The sequence below is a fragment of the Pteropus alecto genome, unplaced genomic scaffold (genome assembly GCF_000325575.1).
Source record: "Pteropus alecto unplaced genomic scaffold, ASM32557v1 scaffold76, whole genome shotgun sequence".
Lineage (NCBI taxonomy): Eukaryota > Metazoa > Chordata > Mammalia > Chiroptera > Pteropodidae > Pteropus > Pteropus alecto.
In genome coordinates this window covers 25,729,009-25,743,862 of record NW_006443138.1, presented here as the reverse complement: position 1 = coordinate 25,743,862, position 14,854 = coordinate 25,729,009, and the positions used below count along the sequence as shown (strand labels likewise).

The 14,854-nt window shown below is 42.4% G+C and overlaps 1 protein-coding gene across 1 annotated transcript in view; it reads right to left on the bottom strand.

Annotated features, from left to right (window-relative positions):
• The window catches only part of PLXNC1 (plexin C1), a gene marked incomplete at its 5' end in the record, with an annotated part of 140,453 nt that overhangs the window by 31,666 nt on the left and 93,933 nt on the right, over positions 1 to 14,854 (bottom strand). The window contains 4 exons of the mRNA XM_015598420.2: positions 7,315 to 7,461; positions 11,972 to 12,170; positions 13,372 to 13,496; positions 13,730 to 13,768. Coding sequence (XP_015453906.1) covers positions 7,315 to 7,461; positions 11,972 to 12,170; positions 13,372 to 13,496; positions 13,730 to 13,768 — 510 coding nt within the window. The remainder of the gene's footprint in view (positions 1 to 7,314; positions 7,462 to 11,971; positions 12,171 to 13,371; positions 13,497 to 13,729; positions 13,769 to 14,854) is intronic.

Below are 14,854 nucleotides of genomic sequence, written 5' to 3'. Positions count from 1 at the left end.
CCACCTCCTCACCCTGGCTTCGTATGGAACCCACTCAATCTGGAGCATCCCGTAGCTCAGGTACCACCCCCAGGCAGTTTTACGGAGCTCACGATTGCCCAGAATAAAGATGTCCTTTCCCAGCCTCTACTGTTGCTGGGTAGGGCTGCGTGATGAAGTTCTGGCCAATGAGCTTAAGTGGGTGTCTTCTGTGGCAGCCTCTGGGAAACTTCCTTAAAAGACAGCTGGCGACCATCTTAGACCAATTACTGCTTTTGTTACACCAAACTCTTTTCTGTAGTCCAGTTTGTATCCTGTGGGCTGGAATGTGGAAGGAGGCTAGTGGTGAAAAAACACCTTAGACCATGAAGTGGCCTGAGGATAACAAGAGATAAGGAGCCCAGGTCTGCGAGGATGTTCAGAGCAGAGGCGCCCAACAGTGCTGGACCGCCTACCCAGAATTTCATGGGGGAGAGAAATAAGCTTCTCTGTTGCTTAAGCCACAGGTATCTTGGGTCTCTGTTTCTTGCAGCAGAATCACATTCTAATGGTTTCAGGAACATGCCTCTTACCACGAAGGGGTTATTACACGGGAGAGGCTATGTGGAAGATGCATGGCCCAGAACCCAGAGAAAGACCAGACTGGAAGGGCCTCGTCTTTTAGTAGCATGTCACGAGCCAGCCCCTTGAGGTAGGTAGTTGCTTAGGTTTATCATGGTGGTCTCCTGTTCACATCTGTCCAGTGGGATACTGTCTGCCTACATACATATAGGGGTTATGGGTAATATTTTTAATACTAACGTAAGCTTTTAATTACAATGGATTCAGCTGACCAACTCACTACATCCCCATCATCAATAAATAACCAGCCAAAAAGAATGGTGAGGGGATACTTTCTGCTTAGTAGACCTTAGAGTTGCCAAGAAAAATGGCTCGGACAAAAAAAATTATTATAAATAATTAACAAGCACCTACTCTGTGCAGAGCATTACAACTAGACATCTTACATATATTATTTTCTGACCTCATAACAAATGTACAAGAACGTTTATGATCACCTCTTTATAGATGAGGAAATACATTCAGAAAGGTTGAGTGACTTGCCCAAGGTCACGCAGCCAGTTAGTAAAGTGGCTGAGTCCAGATTCATATCCAAGATGGTCAGACTTCAAACCCCACCTCTTATGCTCGAAGCCACACAGCACCTGGACATACAACCACATTCCTGGCTCACTGGCGGCTTTATCCAGAGTCCCTTCACACAACTTGGTTTCAGATATTGAGGTAGGAAAAATAAGACTGCAGGGGCATGGGAGGAGAAATCAAAAGCAAGGGAAGAGGCATTTTTTCACTTTCCCCACACTTTGGGGGCAGGGTGGGGGGGGCAAAGGAAAAACCAGCTACTTTATTTATTCCTCAACCATATTCTTGGCTAATAAGGGCAGGGATATTGCTGCATCCTTTCTGCAATACCTTATAATACCCAGAAAGTAATTTTAAAATAATCTGTTACAAACCAGCGATTTTATCATAAAGGGTCTTAGGCCAAATACTGCTTTCGTTATACCAAACCTATAAAATATATTTCTAATTTCGTTTTGGAGCCAATTAAAGGTCAAGAGGAAAGTCTGGTTTTTATACCAAACTGAATTAAAGAGGAGGTAGGGGAGGTGGGGCAGGGCGGGGGGCAGGGAAGGAGAGATGCTTCTAGAAGTTCAGTAGAAGCAGCATGACCCCAGAGTTAGAAGTGCAAGTCCCAGAAAAGCTTCTGATCTGAAGCTTTTTCTCAAGCTGGAGTCAGCAGCCCTAGGACATCCTACCAGACACCCCTTCTAATGCTGCTTTTGTCTGCCAACCTCCGCTCTCTACATTCTTTTGCTTGTCCCACTAAAGACAAAGAGCCCCAAGCTTCCTAGATCAAGGTACTTTGCCCTCCAACAGAATGAGGAAGGCCTTTTCTACTTTGAAGAAAAACAATTTTAATGGCGAGATTTCCTCAAATTTAAGTTTCTCTCACAAATTTTTCTGTATTTGCTCACATTTGCTCATGCTAGAATCAAGTGAGAACCTGTCTGATTTAGCCCCAAATGATTAATTTCAGTCTTTTAAGTTTAATAAGTATTTCATAAGTTTTTTGTTTTTCAGTAAAGCACCCCATGAGTTTCAGATTTACGGATCTGAAGTGGCGAGGTATTTCCAAACCCCCAGAAGGAGAAGAAAGAGGCCAAGGCTTTCAGGGTTGGTGGGAGGGCAGATTCTAGTTCTTTTTCTCTATAATATCAAACTCTAGATTAGGGCTAGCAAACTTTCTGTCAAAGGTTAGATAGAAAATATTTAAGATTTTTGCGGTATATCTAATCTCTGTTACAACTACTCAACTTTGCAGTTGTAGAAGGAAAACAGCCATAGACAACAGTAAATGAATGGGCATGGCTGTGTTCCAATAAAACTTTATTTATAACAACATGCGGCAGGGCCACATTTGGCCCACAGGCTGTCATTTGCTGACACCTGCTCTTGGTAACAGTAACTTCAAATGGAGTGCTGACTTTGACAATGCCACAAAAGATGAATCTAAAAAATGCCTTCTATCTCCACCATGATTTGCTATAAACGTTACCATTCTGAGGAGTACATGTATAAATAAGGTCCTTAACAATTAAATAATAGTCACATTTGAGCCATAAAGAAGAAAATTAAATACTTTTGTATTTAGGTAACTAAATTATTTTCTCATAATGGGTGTAAGAAAAAAGGGTATGAAGAGGGAAGTCATTTAAAGCACTCATTTAATGTTAATTTTTCATTTGCCACTGCTTACCATCAAGTAGGGAATGACTTACCATCAAGTAGGGATATATATTATATCCCTATATATATATATTATATCCCTATATATAGGGAATGACTTACCATCAAGTAAGGATATATATTATATCCCTATATATATCCCTTTATATATATATAAAATGTTTTCACTTCTTTGATCGGGAAGCTCAGAACAGTAAATATGAAGCTAGTGATGGTTTCAGTATTATTGCAAGTCATAATGGAAATGATTTGCACTATGGTAGAGAGAAAAAGGGGGGGAAAACTCAAGAATTGTTAATTAACTTCACTGTTTCTCCACAAATGCTAGGAGTATTAAAAACAAGATTGCTGAAGTGCAAACATCAGGATTTAATGAACAATGGGATGTAATTGAAGTAACAGAGAATGACTTAATTGGGACAGTGGGTTGTTTAATTTGGGGGATAATGGATCTTCTGAAAGGACAAACTAAATGGAACAGAAGGAGCTAGGGAGTGGTGGGGAGAGCCACAGTATTAATGGAAGTATGTAGATGAGAAACTCTTGTTAGAGATAGCCAGGCCTCTGCTATACATGAAATATTTTATTGAACATGATTGTCCTCAAAATGGTACTTAGTAGGGGAAAAAAGACAGACTGGTGTGGGCTGGCATCGACCTTCGATATATCATAGTAGAGGCATTAAGATTTCTACAGGCATGTATCTGTGCTTTTTCAAGAATTTCTAATAAGCTTAAAGACCTTCCCATAGATACAAGAATGAGGGCAATAATATGTTTGTCAGAACACTGTTGCCCAGGATGTCAAGATGCTATCTCTCAGATACAGCCGATTGGCAGTCTCATTTCCTGGGTTTAAGAGTTCAAAAAACCATTTCTCGCTTAGCTTTGATTACAAGTCAACCTTCTCTTGCTAATTCAGCGCACTTGCTGCGAGTTATTGGGTTTGCTCATCTCCTCCTGAAAGTAAATGTCCCTTCTCCCATGTGGTACATTTTCCTGGAGCTGAAATCCTCAAGTCTTCACTCGCTCCTCCGAAGTTTCAGGCGAGCTGCTCTGAAATTACTCTCTTGACACAGCACAAGCTCAGGGCCTATAGTTCTCCAACAACAAAATCGAACATGCCTGAAATCTTGCAAAGGAGGGAAAATCGCAGAGCAATAGTGTTTATTCCTCTTCTGTCAAATCTGAATCCCTGGACAGTAGAGGGTGACTTGAGTCCTGCGTGTGTAAAAACCCTCCCCAGATGCTAGCATTCGGGAGGAAATAATGTCAGGGCCGCCTCATTGAACGTTAGCCTGCAATGCCGTGATAGAAAAGGATGGTTTCTCACGGTACTAGAGTGTGACTCTGTGAGGCTTTGCTTAAATTTGAGGAAAGGCGGGCATTTTCTTCCCAGGATGCAGCAAAGAATCACTTCCCAAAGCGCATTTGTTAGTATAATGATTTCTTGTATAAGAAATTGGCAGGATGTCTTTATGTTCTAGAAAACACCCCACACCTCAGGGAGAACACATCCTAAACTTAGAGGTGTGAAACCTAATTTTTAGGTTGTTATATGACGTGCTGTGTTTCTGAGCATTTAGCCAAACAGGATTTGGGAGCCTCTTTTTAAGCATGTCCCTGCCTTGGCACCAGGCTGTCATTTCAAGTCGTCAGGTGGCTGCTCTTGATTTTTCTGACTTATCTTTCCTTGAAAGAATTTACACACACACATACACACACACTTGAGTTTGTTCACCACACCTAGGTTTTCAATTACTTAAACCACCTCAGGCAAATTTAAGAAATCAAGACTGCAAACCAGTGGGTGTGCCTGCCTGGGAGGCGGGAATTAAAGTGGGGGAGGAAAGAGGGGGAGGAGGCAGAAGGGAGGTAGGTATGGCGGTTAAGGCTGGGGGAACTTGCCTAAAGAGAAACGAAGAACTTTAAATTTTTTATATTGACCTTCTGCTAACAAGTCACCCAAGCATAGACCGGATCATGTGTCTTCTCTGGAGCTTCGAGTACAATCATCCACCATGAAAGAGAGGTTGGGACAGGTCCAATAAAAGGCACTAAAAATCATTGTCAAACACAAGGCCCCTAGAAACACGTGGCCCACCCCTTTTCCAGTTTCACCTCTAGATATCTGATGGCAAATCTACATTCAAAAAGGAAGATTTATGTGGATATCTACAAGTCATCATTTTCTATTAGTCTTTTTACCAGGGGCTATCGAGGAAAAAAAAAGAATCTAAGAATTGATATGAATTTCTTCAACCTCGAAAAACATTTTGATGATGAGTTGAGTGTTAACAAGTCAGAAACACACGGTCTTAAATTGACTGTGAAATAAATAATGTTTCAAAATGAAAGGAAGAAGAAGTATTCAGAGATAAAAAAAAAAAAAAAAGTCCACAGGAAAGGACTCAAACCTCAAAAGTTGCTTCAGGCATTTGACTTTTTCCCCACTCCCAATCCCATCTCCTTCTTTCCTCTCTTTCCTGTCGGGATTTCTGTTTTCATGAAAGTAAATTACTGAAGGATTTCCCGACCTATATTCACTTGCAAATATTTCTCTTTGGGAACCTGTGGGGCTTCTAAAATGTTTCAAAGTAAAAGCGCTGGAAATCTTCAGGTTAGAACCAAGGCCCTGGGTTTGAAAGCAAACTCAGGATCAGTGAAAGAAGAGACAATAGGCTCAGAGGCAAAGCTCATCTTTTGTTCTCCAAGATACTAGCGGGGTTCTCTATGCAAGACGCACATTAGAATTACCTGGAGTGTTTAAAAAAAAAAAAAAATCTATCCATGCCTGGGCTCCATCCCTAAAAACATTAATTTAGCCAGTCCCTAGCGAGGGCCCAGGCGTTGGTCTAACTGGATATGCATTTCTAACAAGTGCTTGAAGAGATGTGATTAAATTTAATAAAGCTTTCCATAACATTCATGTGCCAGGCAATGTTCTAAGTGCTTTACAGAATATTGATTCTTCTGAGCCTCGCACTGCCGCATGGGACAGGCAGGCACCATGATCATCATCTCCATTTTACAGATGAGGAGACAGAGGCGCAGAGAGGTTTTGAAACTTGCCCAGTGACACACAGCTTAGCTGGTGACAGAGGCAGGATTCAAACCTGCCTGGCTCTAGAGTCAGTGCTCTTAACCACTGTACCAATAGTTCTCCAGGGGTGGTCCTGGACCAGTAGTGTCTGCAGGGAGCTCTTTCGAAATGCAAATGCTCAGGTCACACCCCAGAGCCACTGACTTAGAAACTCTGGAGTGTTGCCTTGCAGTAGGTGCTTAATAGGCTCTCTAGGTGATCTGATGCTCACCAGTGTTTGAGAACAACTGTACCCTACTGCCTCTCCACAGAGAGTATATAGACAGAAAATAGAACTCTTGGCTTTCTGCTCAGCTTCTGGCCTCCTGGATGGCAGCTGAGCATGGTGCCACCTTTAGTGGAGGGTGAGCGACATCTGCCAGAAACCGAGAACTCGAAATAGCCGATCTGTGGACTATTCTCCCACCAGAGAACATAACCATAGTGCGGTCTACAGCAACGTGGTGCCTTCTCTGATTAGGGAATGAATTCTTCCCGGATGACATGGCAGCACTCACCATCCAGAGCAAAGCCACAGAGACTCAGTTCCCTTACTGAGCAATACCAAAACCTCACTGTAATTTTTATCTCCTTCTCCACTGATGAGACTGTGAAGAAGCCCAGAGTCTCCATAAAGCTAAAGATCAAACCAAAACACAGCAATCTCTTTCCCAAGTCTCTATTCTAGTAACAGAAAGGCACAGAAAATTCCTAAGTAATTTTGGAGATACTTGCCACCCATGCTTGATTCTCTAAAATTCCTGTATGTGTAAGACATTAGTCCCTCTTCCTTCAGGAAGGGAAGAGGGTGGCTGGGGTGGGGGAGGGTGAAAAAGAAGTTCCCAAATGGGTGAAACCCTCCAACAGCCAGGCAATCTTCTTCCTGTAATGATTTACAGCATTCCTCTAAAAATATCGATGAGATCACAGAACATTAAGTGCATGACACCAAACATTTGTAAGTAATGCATGAAAATAAAGTAAGGGCGTCATGTTGCATGGAGAACACAGTGGAATTTGTCTTGTGTTATCGTTCTAAAATAAGACGGCCTCAATTTGGTTGAAATATATCTTCGCACATTGTCTTCCAGAGCAGAGAGCCGTTTGAGAAATTCTGATTGCAATTATAAGTGCTGAATAGGGAGTACTTTGCATTTCCTTTGACGATGCTGAAAGCTATAAGCAATCCTGATATTAAAATCTTTGGAAATTGATGAGCACCCCAGGCATCATTACAATACTTTCTCCCCCAATCCAAGTAATTAAAATCTATTATGTGAACACGTGTTAATATTTTATCAACTACTGTTTTTAATTAACTAAACATCTGAGGCCTCCCACAAGTAGGAATGATATGGTTTCATTTTAAATGACCCCCCCTCCCACCCCCCCACCCGACCATTTAACTCCCAGACAGGACCATTTACTTCAGCACGAACATACCACAGTACTGAATTCCGGAACCTGCCACAGCAGCCAGTCTTCATTGAGTGTGTACAGGGCTTTGCAAGTGATTACATCCACGGGACCCTTGTTTATTTTCTGGTTCAAAGTCGTCACCAGCAAATAGAACGGCTCTCCAACAGTCTCCTTGGAAAAGACACAGAAGCGACAGTTAGCTTTCTGTGGCATCCACTGTACTTCCCAAAAAAGTTAAAGTTTCCACTTATGGCAGGACTACCGGAGAGAGAAGGCAAACAAACAACAAGAAACTCCCAGGGAAATACATGCTGCTCCAGTTAGGACTGAGAGAAAGCGCAGCAAAATGCATCCTCTTCCCAGTGTACATACATATGTATATGCATGTTCTCGTTCTCTCTCTCTCTCTCTCTCTCTCTCTCTCACACACACACACACACACACACACACACTCATAGTCAGCAGCAACATGAAGTGCAACAGTAGTTGATCATTCTTGTATGTTGAAGCCTCTACACGGTAGACTAATGTTCATCTGTTGGCTAACACCTAAGAATAGTGAGTAGATGCCAAGGTTTAGCCTTTGTTTTCATTCCTATATTTAATTGCCTTTTTTTTTTTTTTTTTTAGAAAAACTGAAAATGAATGGCATTTTAAAAAATACACGACAATTAGCCTTGGTAACTAGAATAAACATAAGAATATTTTAGACATTTGCCAAGGAGGATGGTTTTTGGTAGTCACAGCTTTTCATGAAGGAAGTAGCCTTCGGTTTCACAACTTGCGGCCTCCGCCTTCTGTCCCTGTGCCGGCCAGCCCCATGCCAGCCCCATGCCAGCCCCAGGCACGGCGTGTGCAGCTCCACCTGGGCACCTTTGCTGGAGCGGGGCCACACACGGGAGCCGCCTCCTTTCCCTGGACCAGAGCCAATCCTACAGCTTGCTCTAAGGCTTTGCCAAACATTCGGTCCTTCCCGATGGCTTCTTTCTCCACACTTCTGCAGCATGCACGTTTTCTTGGTGCTGCCGCCCCTTCTGGTGTTGAAATTTGTAGCCACTTTGTGCTCACGTGGACACCGAGCAGCCCAAGTGGGAGGCTTACGTGTTCTGCTCTGTGGCCCTGGGTCAACTATAGTGCATTTGCTAAATAATAAACCTTCTATGATCAACGAACATAAAACTGAATATGTGGGAGAGGAAGAGCCGGCACCAGAACCAGGAAGTCAAATTGCCTTAGCGATAATGAAAAGCCAGCCACGTGACAGCTTGAAGCACCAGCTTACAAAGTTGAGCTTTACAGCCAAAGCATCTGGCTTTGAAAGGATTCCTCTGGACTCTTACCTGCTTTCCCTTAAACATGTAAACTGAGACGTCTTTCAAATCTCATGGGTCCTCCTACTCCACCCTGTCTCATCCTTTATACTTACTCCAAGAACACATGCGCTCCCAAGTCCCAAAGCTTCCTCTTTCCCCCTTCTGCTCCCCATACTTCACTGGGCTCCCTTTACCATTTCTCTCTCCCCTGCTAAGATATCCTGGAGTCCCTTCCTTATGTAGGACAGAGGTGGAATGTTAAAAAATTTCCCAGGTGGAGAGAGGGTTAGAACTAGTACACAACATTTAAATTCCTTTTAGAAACTTCCTTTATTTAGTGGTTTACAACCACGCTGCTTTCTTCTTTCCCTTCACCCTCTTGGGTAATACCCTGACCGCAAACCTAGAACTCTGCTTCTCCTTTCCCCCAGCACACATCAGAGACCGCGTGAGTGCCCTTGTGAGGGGTGAGGTGCATCTTTTCAAACCAGGCACACACAGTGGCCCAGGCAGCCGGCCTGTGGCAGTGCCCACCTCGCCAAACTGCCGCCACCTTTCCCCATGCCCCCGCCATGAGAGCAAGTAAGCTCAGTGCCTTCAGTGTCAATTTCGTTCGTGAGACCTGACTCTGGCCCCGGCTGAGCCAGAGGCTTTCAGGCCCGTGATCTTGTTCCATCCTTAGATCCTCTCCTAAGCCTGTAAGAAGGTGTCTAACTAATTCGGGAGGCAGTAACCCTGGCACTGTGACATGCTAGCTATGGGATCTGGGGAAAGCCACATCTACTGTGTGCCCCAATTCCACCACACGCAAAATGGTCGTGAAGGTACTTACCTCATCAGATTAAATGAGAAAAGGTAAGCAAAGCTCTTAGCGTGATGTCTGGCATATTCAATAAATGGCAGTCAATATTATTATTACTTTATCCCAGAGACTGGGAGGTGTGCAGGAGGAAGTTACCTGGAGGTCACAGAGCTAGTGGCGCCCAGTCAAATGCTTGTGGGGTAGAGCAGGAGGACTAGGGTCGTCAGAGTCCCATACCCTCTTGGGCACCTGGTGGGGAAAGTTAGGTCCCCCACAGCAGATGGAATTATTCCACTGAAAACGAAAGTATCACCCACTGGCTCAAAGCCACTTCCTCCCCGTGAGCATGCCACCCCCTCACCACCAAGTGCTCAAGACACTCTTCAATTAGCACTGTGAAATCTCGATTCAGAATCCTCTCCTCAAAGAGCCCTTTGGGCTGGGAGTCCAGACCTTCAGAACGCCTCATCTCTTTGATGCCAAGGAGCAGCAAGAGCGAGGCACCCACCAAACCTGAGGGCTCGGAGTAAGAATCACAAAGTCCAAGAAAAAAGAGCTGGAAAGGAATCTAACACCAACGACCACACCTCTCATTTGCTGGGTAGAAAACAGATGCCCAGATGGCAAATGCCATACTCAGAGACACACGGCGAGCTGGGGCCAAAATGAATTTAGAGCCCAAACCTGCAGCTTCTAACCAAGACTCCTAGGCCAGTACTCATTCTTCTACCTCAGGATTCTCAAATGTAGGTTGAGTGGAATTACCTAGAAGAGCCTGGAAAACATGGAGAGTGGGGCCTCGCTCCCAGAGCCTCTGGTTCAGAGGCACCGTGGTGGGGCAGCCGGCTGCCTTACAGGACTAAGCCTGGGGAACTGGGCGAGGCTCCTGCTGCCTCTGTTTAGAAGCAGAGTTGTGACTGAACCTAGGATGGCGGGAAGCAAAAATACTCACCCCAGAAATAACCACTCAACACCTCCCCAAAGCGTATGATGATTTATACCAAGTAAACAGAAAAGAAGGCAGATTTCATTAATCTTAATAAACGGGTATTGCCTTGGGAGAGGAAGGGGTTGGTAAAAAAAAAAAAAAAATGTTGTGCATCTACTTGTAAGATTGCATTAAACATTAAACTAAGCACAGTCTATTTAAAGTGCTGCTTTTGGATCTAAGCTTAAGTAGCGCTGTTAAAACCTGTGGCATAGCAGTATATCTTATTCAAAGTTTAATTAGATTTCAGAACTAGCTACAAATACACAATTACCCAGTTTTGCTGGAATCTGGATGGCTGGTGAAATTAAAGGATAAGAACCTTCTGTACCAGGGGCCTCAGAGGGCTCAATGGAGATTGGGTTCAACAGAACACTCTAGCACTTCTTTTCCTATTAATATTTTATAATAATAATGGTCAGCATTTATGGGGTGCTAACTCAGTGCTAAGCAACTGCATACATTTTCTCATCTGTGCTTCAGAACAGATCTAAAATATTCTTCCAATTCTACAGGTTATAAAACCAAGGCTCAGACAAGAAACAAGCCCTGGGCCTCTAGTCAGCGGTGGTCTAGATTCAGACCAAGCAATGGGCTTTAGAGCTCACTCTCTAAACCAGGGGTCACCAACCTCCAGGCCGTGGACCAGTACCAGTCCGTGGCCTGTTAGGAACCGGGCCACATAGCAGGAGGTGAGCGGCAGGCTAGCGAGCGAGCAAGCGAAGCTTCATCTGTATTTGCAGCAGCTCCCCAGTGCTAGCATCACCTCTCAGCTCCACCTCAGATCATCAGGTATTAGATTCTCATAGGAGCACCGGTCCCTGGTGCCAAAAAGGTTGGGGACTGCTACTCTAAACCACTGGAATCTGCACAAAGTTTGCACTCAAAAAGATATTAAGATTCAATTAGATTACAGCCACATTCTTACAGTAACGCCAACAAAGTAAACTCAAGGGGCCCTAGGCTCTTTGGGAACGTGCTTTAATGTGGAAATGACTGGTTAGAATTGAGTGTAATTAGCTTACAGCATATTGGTAGGTAAATGGGTGTTCCCCAGATGCTTCAGAGGCCCTGAGAACAATGTGTTCTTTTCAGTATTTGAAACATTCCCTCTACTCAGTACATTGTCTTAAATGGGCTGACTGGGCTCTGATTGTTAATGGATGATGTGAAGGTGGACTCAAAAGTCAATAGGTATAAAACTTCAGTTATGCAAGATAAATAAGTTCTAGAAACCAATTATATGACATTGTGCCTATAGATAACGACACTGTTTTGTACACCTAAAGAAGGATAGGGCTCATGTTCATTGTTTTTACCACAATAAAATTTTTAAAAAGAAAAGACTCGTACCTGAGGAAATTCTAAATGAATCACATTTGCATAGGTCAGTTACAACAAAAACGATTTTTGTTTCCCTCTCCTGTGCGCTCCTGGTAAGGTCCAGGACTATAAGAGAGTGAATGCTGACACCATGGAGTGCTCAGGACTTATCTTGGCAAAGACATCAGCATCTGCTAAAAATAACCACCTATTGTCTTACCCCTGACACTGCCTAGAGAGGGATGCCACACTTACCCGCAGAAAACCAGAAAGGCAGACTGACATCCAGTTTGTGAGGAGTTTTTCAACCACAGACTCGGTGCGTCTTAGCATGAGTTTAGGCTGCATGTTACTGGACTGTTCCATCAAGTCCCTGGTCAGCACTTCCAGGATGCTCGTCAGATAGACTAGCTTGGTTTGCAGTGCAATGGTTAAGAAGGAGGCAAACAGACACCTGTTTAAAAATAAAGCGTTGGTCACAATAGCCAAGACATAGAAATAACCTAAGTGTCCATCCACAGATGAATGAAGAAAATGTGGTGTATATATTTTTCCATATGTAAAACAGAAAACTCTTCAGCCATAAATGAGAACGAAATCTTGCCATTTGTGACCATATGGATGGAACTTGAGGGCATTATGCTAAGTGAAGTAAGTCAGGCAGAGAAAAACAAATAAGTATGATCTCACAGAAAAAGAGATCAGATTATTTGTGGTTACCAGAGGCAGGGGAAGGGACAAGGTAGGATATTGGACCAAGGGGTCACAAGGTACAAACTTCCAGTTATAATAGGTCCTGGGGATGTGATGTGCAGCATGGTGACTGTAGTTAATGCTGCTGTGCGGTACATTTGAAAACTGCTGGGAGAGTAAATCCTAAAAGTTCTCATCGCAAGGAAAAAGAGCATTTTTTGAGTGTCTATATGAAATGATGGATGTTCATTACACATTGCGGTAATCATTTTGCAATATATTTAAGTTAAATCGTCATGTGTACACCTTAAACGTATACAGCACTGTATGTCAATTACATCTCAGTAAAACTGAAAGGAAAAAAAGACGTACAGATGACAAAGAAGCACATGAAGAAAAACCCCTGAAACAGAGCCTCAGTTAATGAGGTTAGCTGTCAGCTGTGACTTGGTCTGGCCATGACGGTAGTCGCTGGGAGCTCGAGGGCCAGTGGGGCTCCTACGGGCACTTTTTTTAATATCTAGGTTTCGTCCACTTTTATTCTCCACCCGTAAAAACCACACACCCGTATTAACTTCAGAATATTTTATGTGTTTTAAGCACTTAAACTTTAAACTAGAGTGGTAACAAGAAGTGAATGTCTTTCCCAAACTTTCAGAGTGTTTTTTAAAATTAAAAATAGCACTTCTGCTTTTTTGATTCAGGACTCATACTTTTTCTTGATGTTGGGGTTTTTCAGTATTATTGATGGGGAGGGGAGTTGTACGTGTGAGTCTTTAAAACAGAATTTGTGTTGGGACGGTGTGGTCTGAAATGGAGATATCATGGCTGCATGACCAACCACCTAACCAGCCTGTCGTCAAGCTCTCGAGTTTAGGTTGTAGTTTGGAAATGAAAGAAGGGGCTCAGTTTTTATTTTCTCTACTTAATGACTTTTAAAATATAAACAAATCAACCAATACCTGTCCTTCACTGAAAAGTTCTTCTGCTTTTCGAGGGTGTGGATGACTGTAACGAGGAAACTTTTATTACAAATTAGGGCATCCAAAGCTGTGAGACTCTCATTCTTGTCATTGGCATCTCTGTTCTGGAAAAAAAAAAAAAAATGTCTGTAATATAATATACAACTAAAATAACTTAAAGGTAGAAAGTAGATCCACAATGGGTTTTCCAAGACAATGAATTATTTAATATTGAATTCGTGATCCCAAAAAACCCACGATAAAAATTCAAAGTAATAATGGAGATGATGATGATGACAATGATAACACTATGAAAGTCAAGCACTCGTGGGCTAAAAATGAAAACTTATAGACTTACATGCATATCTTCAGTGAAGATGTGTGTGAAGCCACCTGACTGAGAGGAAGGAGACACTTTTATTATTCATCACATCCAAAGGAAATGAATAGTGTTTTTTGTTTTTGTTTTTGTTATAATACTCAAGTCTATTTTAATAAAGCAGAGACACTATTTGCTAATCTGAAGAGCCCCTGGGCTTATGCTCACTGCACATCCTCTACTACATAATAAATAATTATTCAGCTCTCAAGAAATGCCGCTGAATTCTGAAAGCCTCTAAGAAGAATAATTATCTGTGCATCAGTCTCATTTTTGGTAGATGAAGGCATCTCACCCTTTAAAAGAACTGACTCACAGTTAAAGAATTGGCGGTTAAAGAAGATTATGCTAATGGTCAGACCACTCCTCATGCTCAATACTGTCTAAGCATAAATACTAAATTGCGTTGGTCAGTTTTTGCAAGTCGTAGCTTACTTGTATCTACTGTCTCGATACGCGACCGGTGGTTAAAAGCTAGGATCTGGACCAAACTACTTGGGTTCCATAACATACTGGTCACATCACTTTTGACAAGTTATTTAACCTCTCTGTGCTTGACTTTCCTCATCTGCAAAATGAGGATGATTATAATTCCCACCTCGTGGGCTTGGTGTGAAAATAAAATGAATGGGTGCAGAGTAAATTCTCAGTGTTAGCTATTATTTTTGTTTTTATCACTAATTTATGGCAAACTCCACCACAATGCTGTTGTCCTGCTGGTTTCTAAAAATACATTTATGTGCTATGCTACGTAGCTCCTGTATATAAACTTTAAAATTTGAGTTTTCTTTTTTAATGTTTCACAAATCTTATTGGAATTAAATGATTACATTTTAAAAGTGAGCTGAGTAATACTAAGTGAGTCGACAGAATGAAAAATAAACTCAAAACATTCAGGTTTTTTCTTTCCTTTTCGGGGGGTGGTGATAATTGAAACTTTAGGCTATTTCTATACCTTATTAAAGTAAATTTCTTCTGCAGCAAATTTTTGCTTTGTAGTTTTTCATTTGTTAGCCTAAGCAAGAAAACCTCAACTATTTTGGTCGAACTCTCCCCTAGTAATAAGCAAAAATATCAGACCTTGGATTTGCATTTTCTATTTCT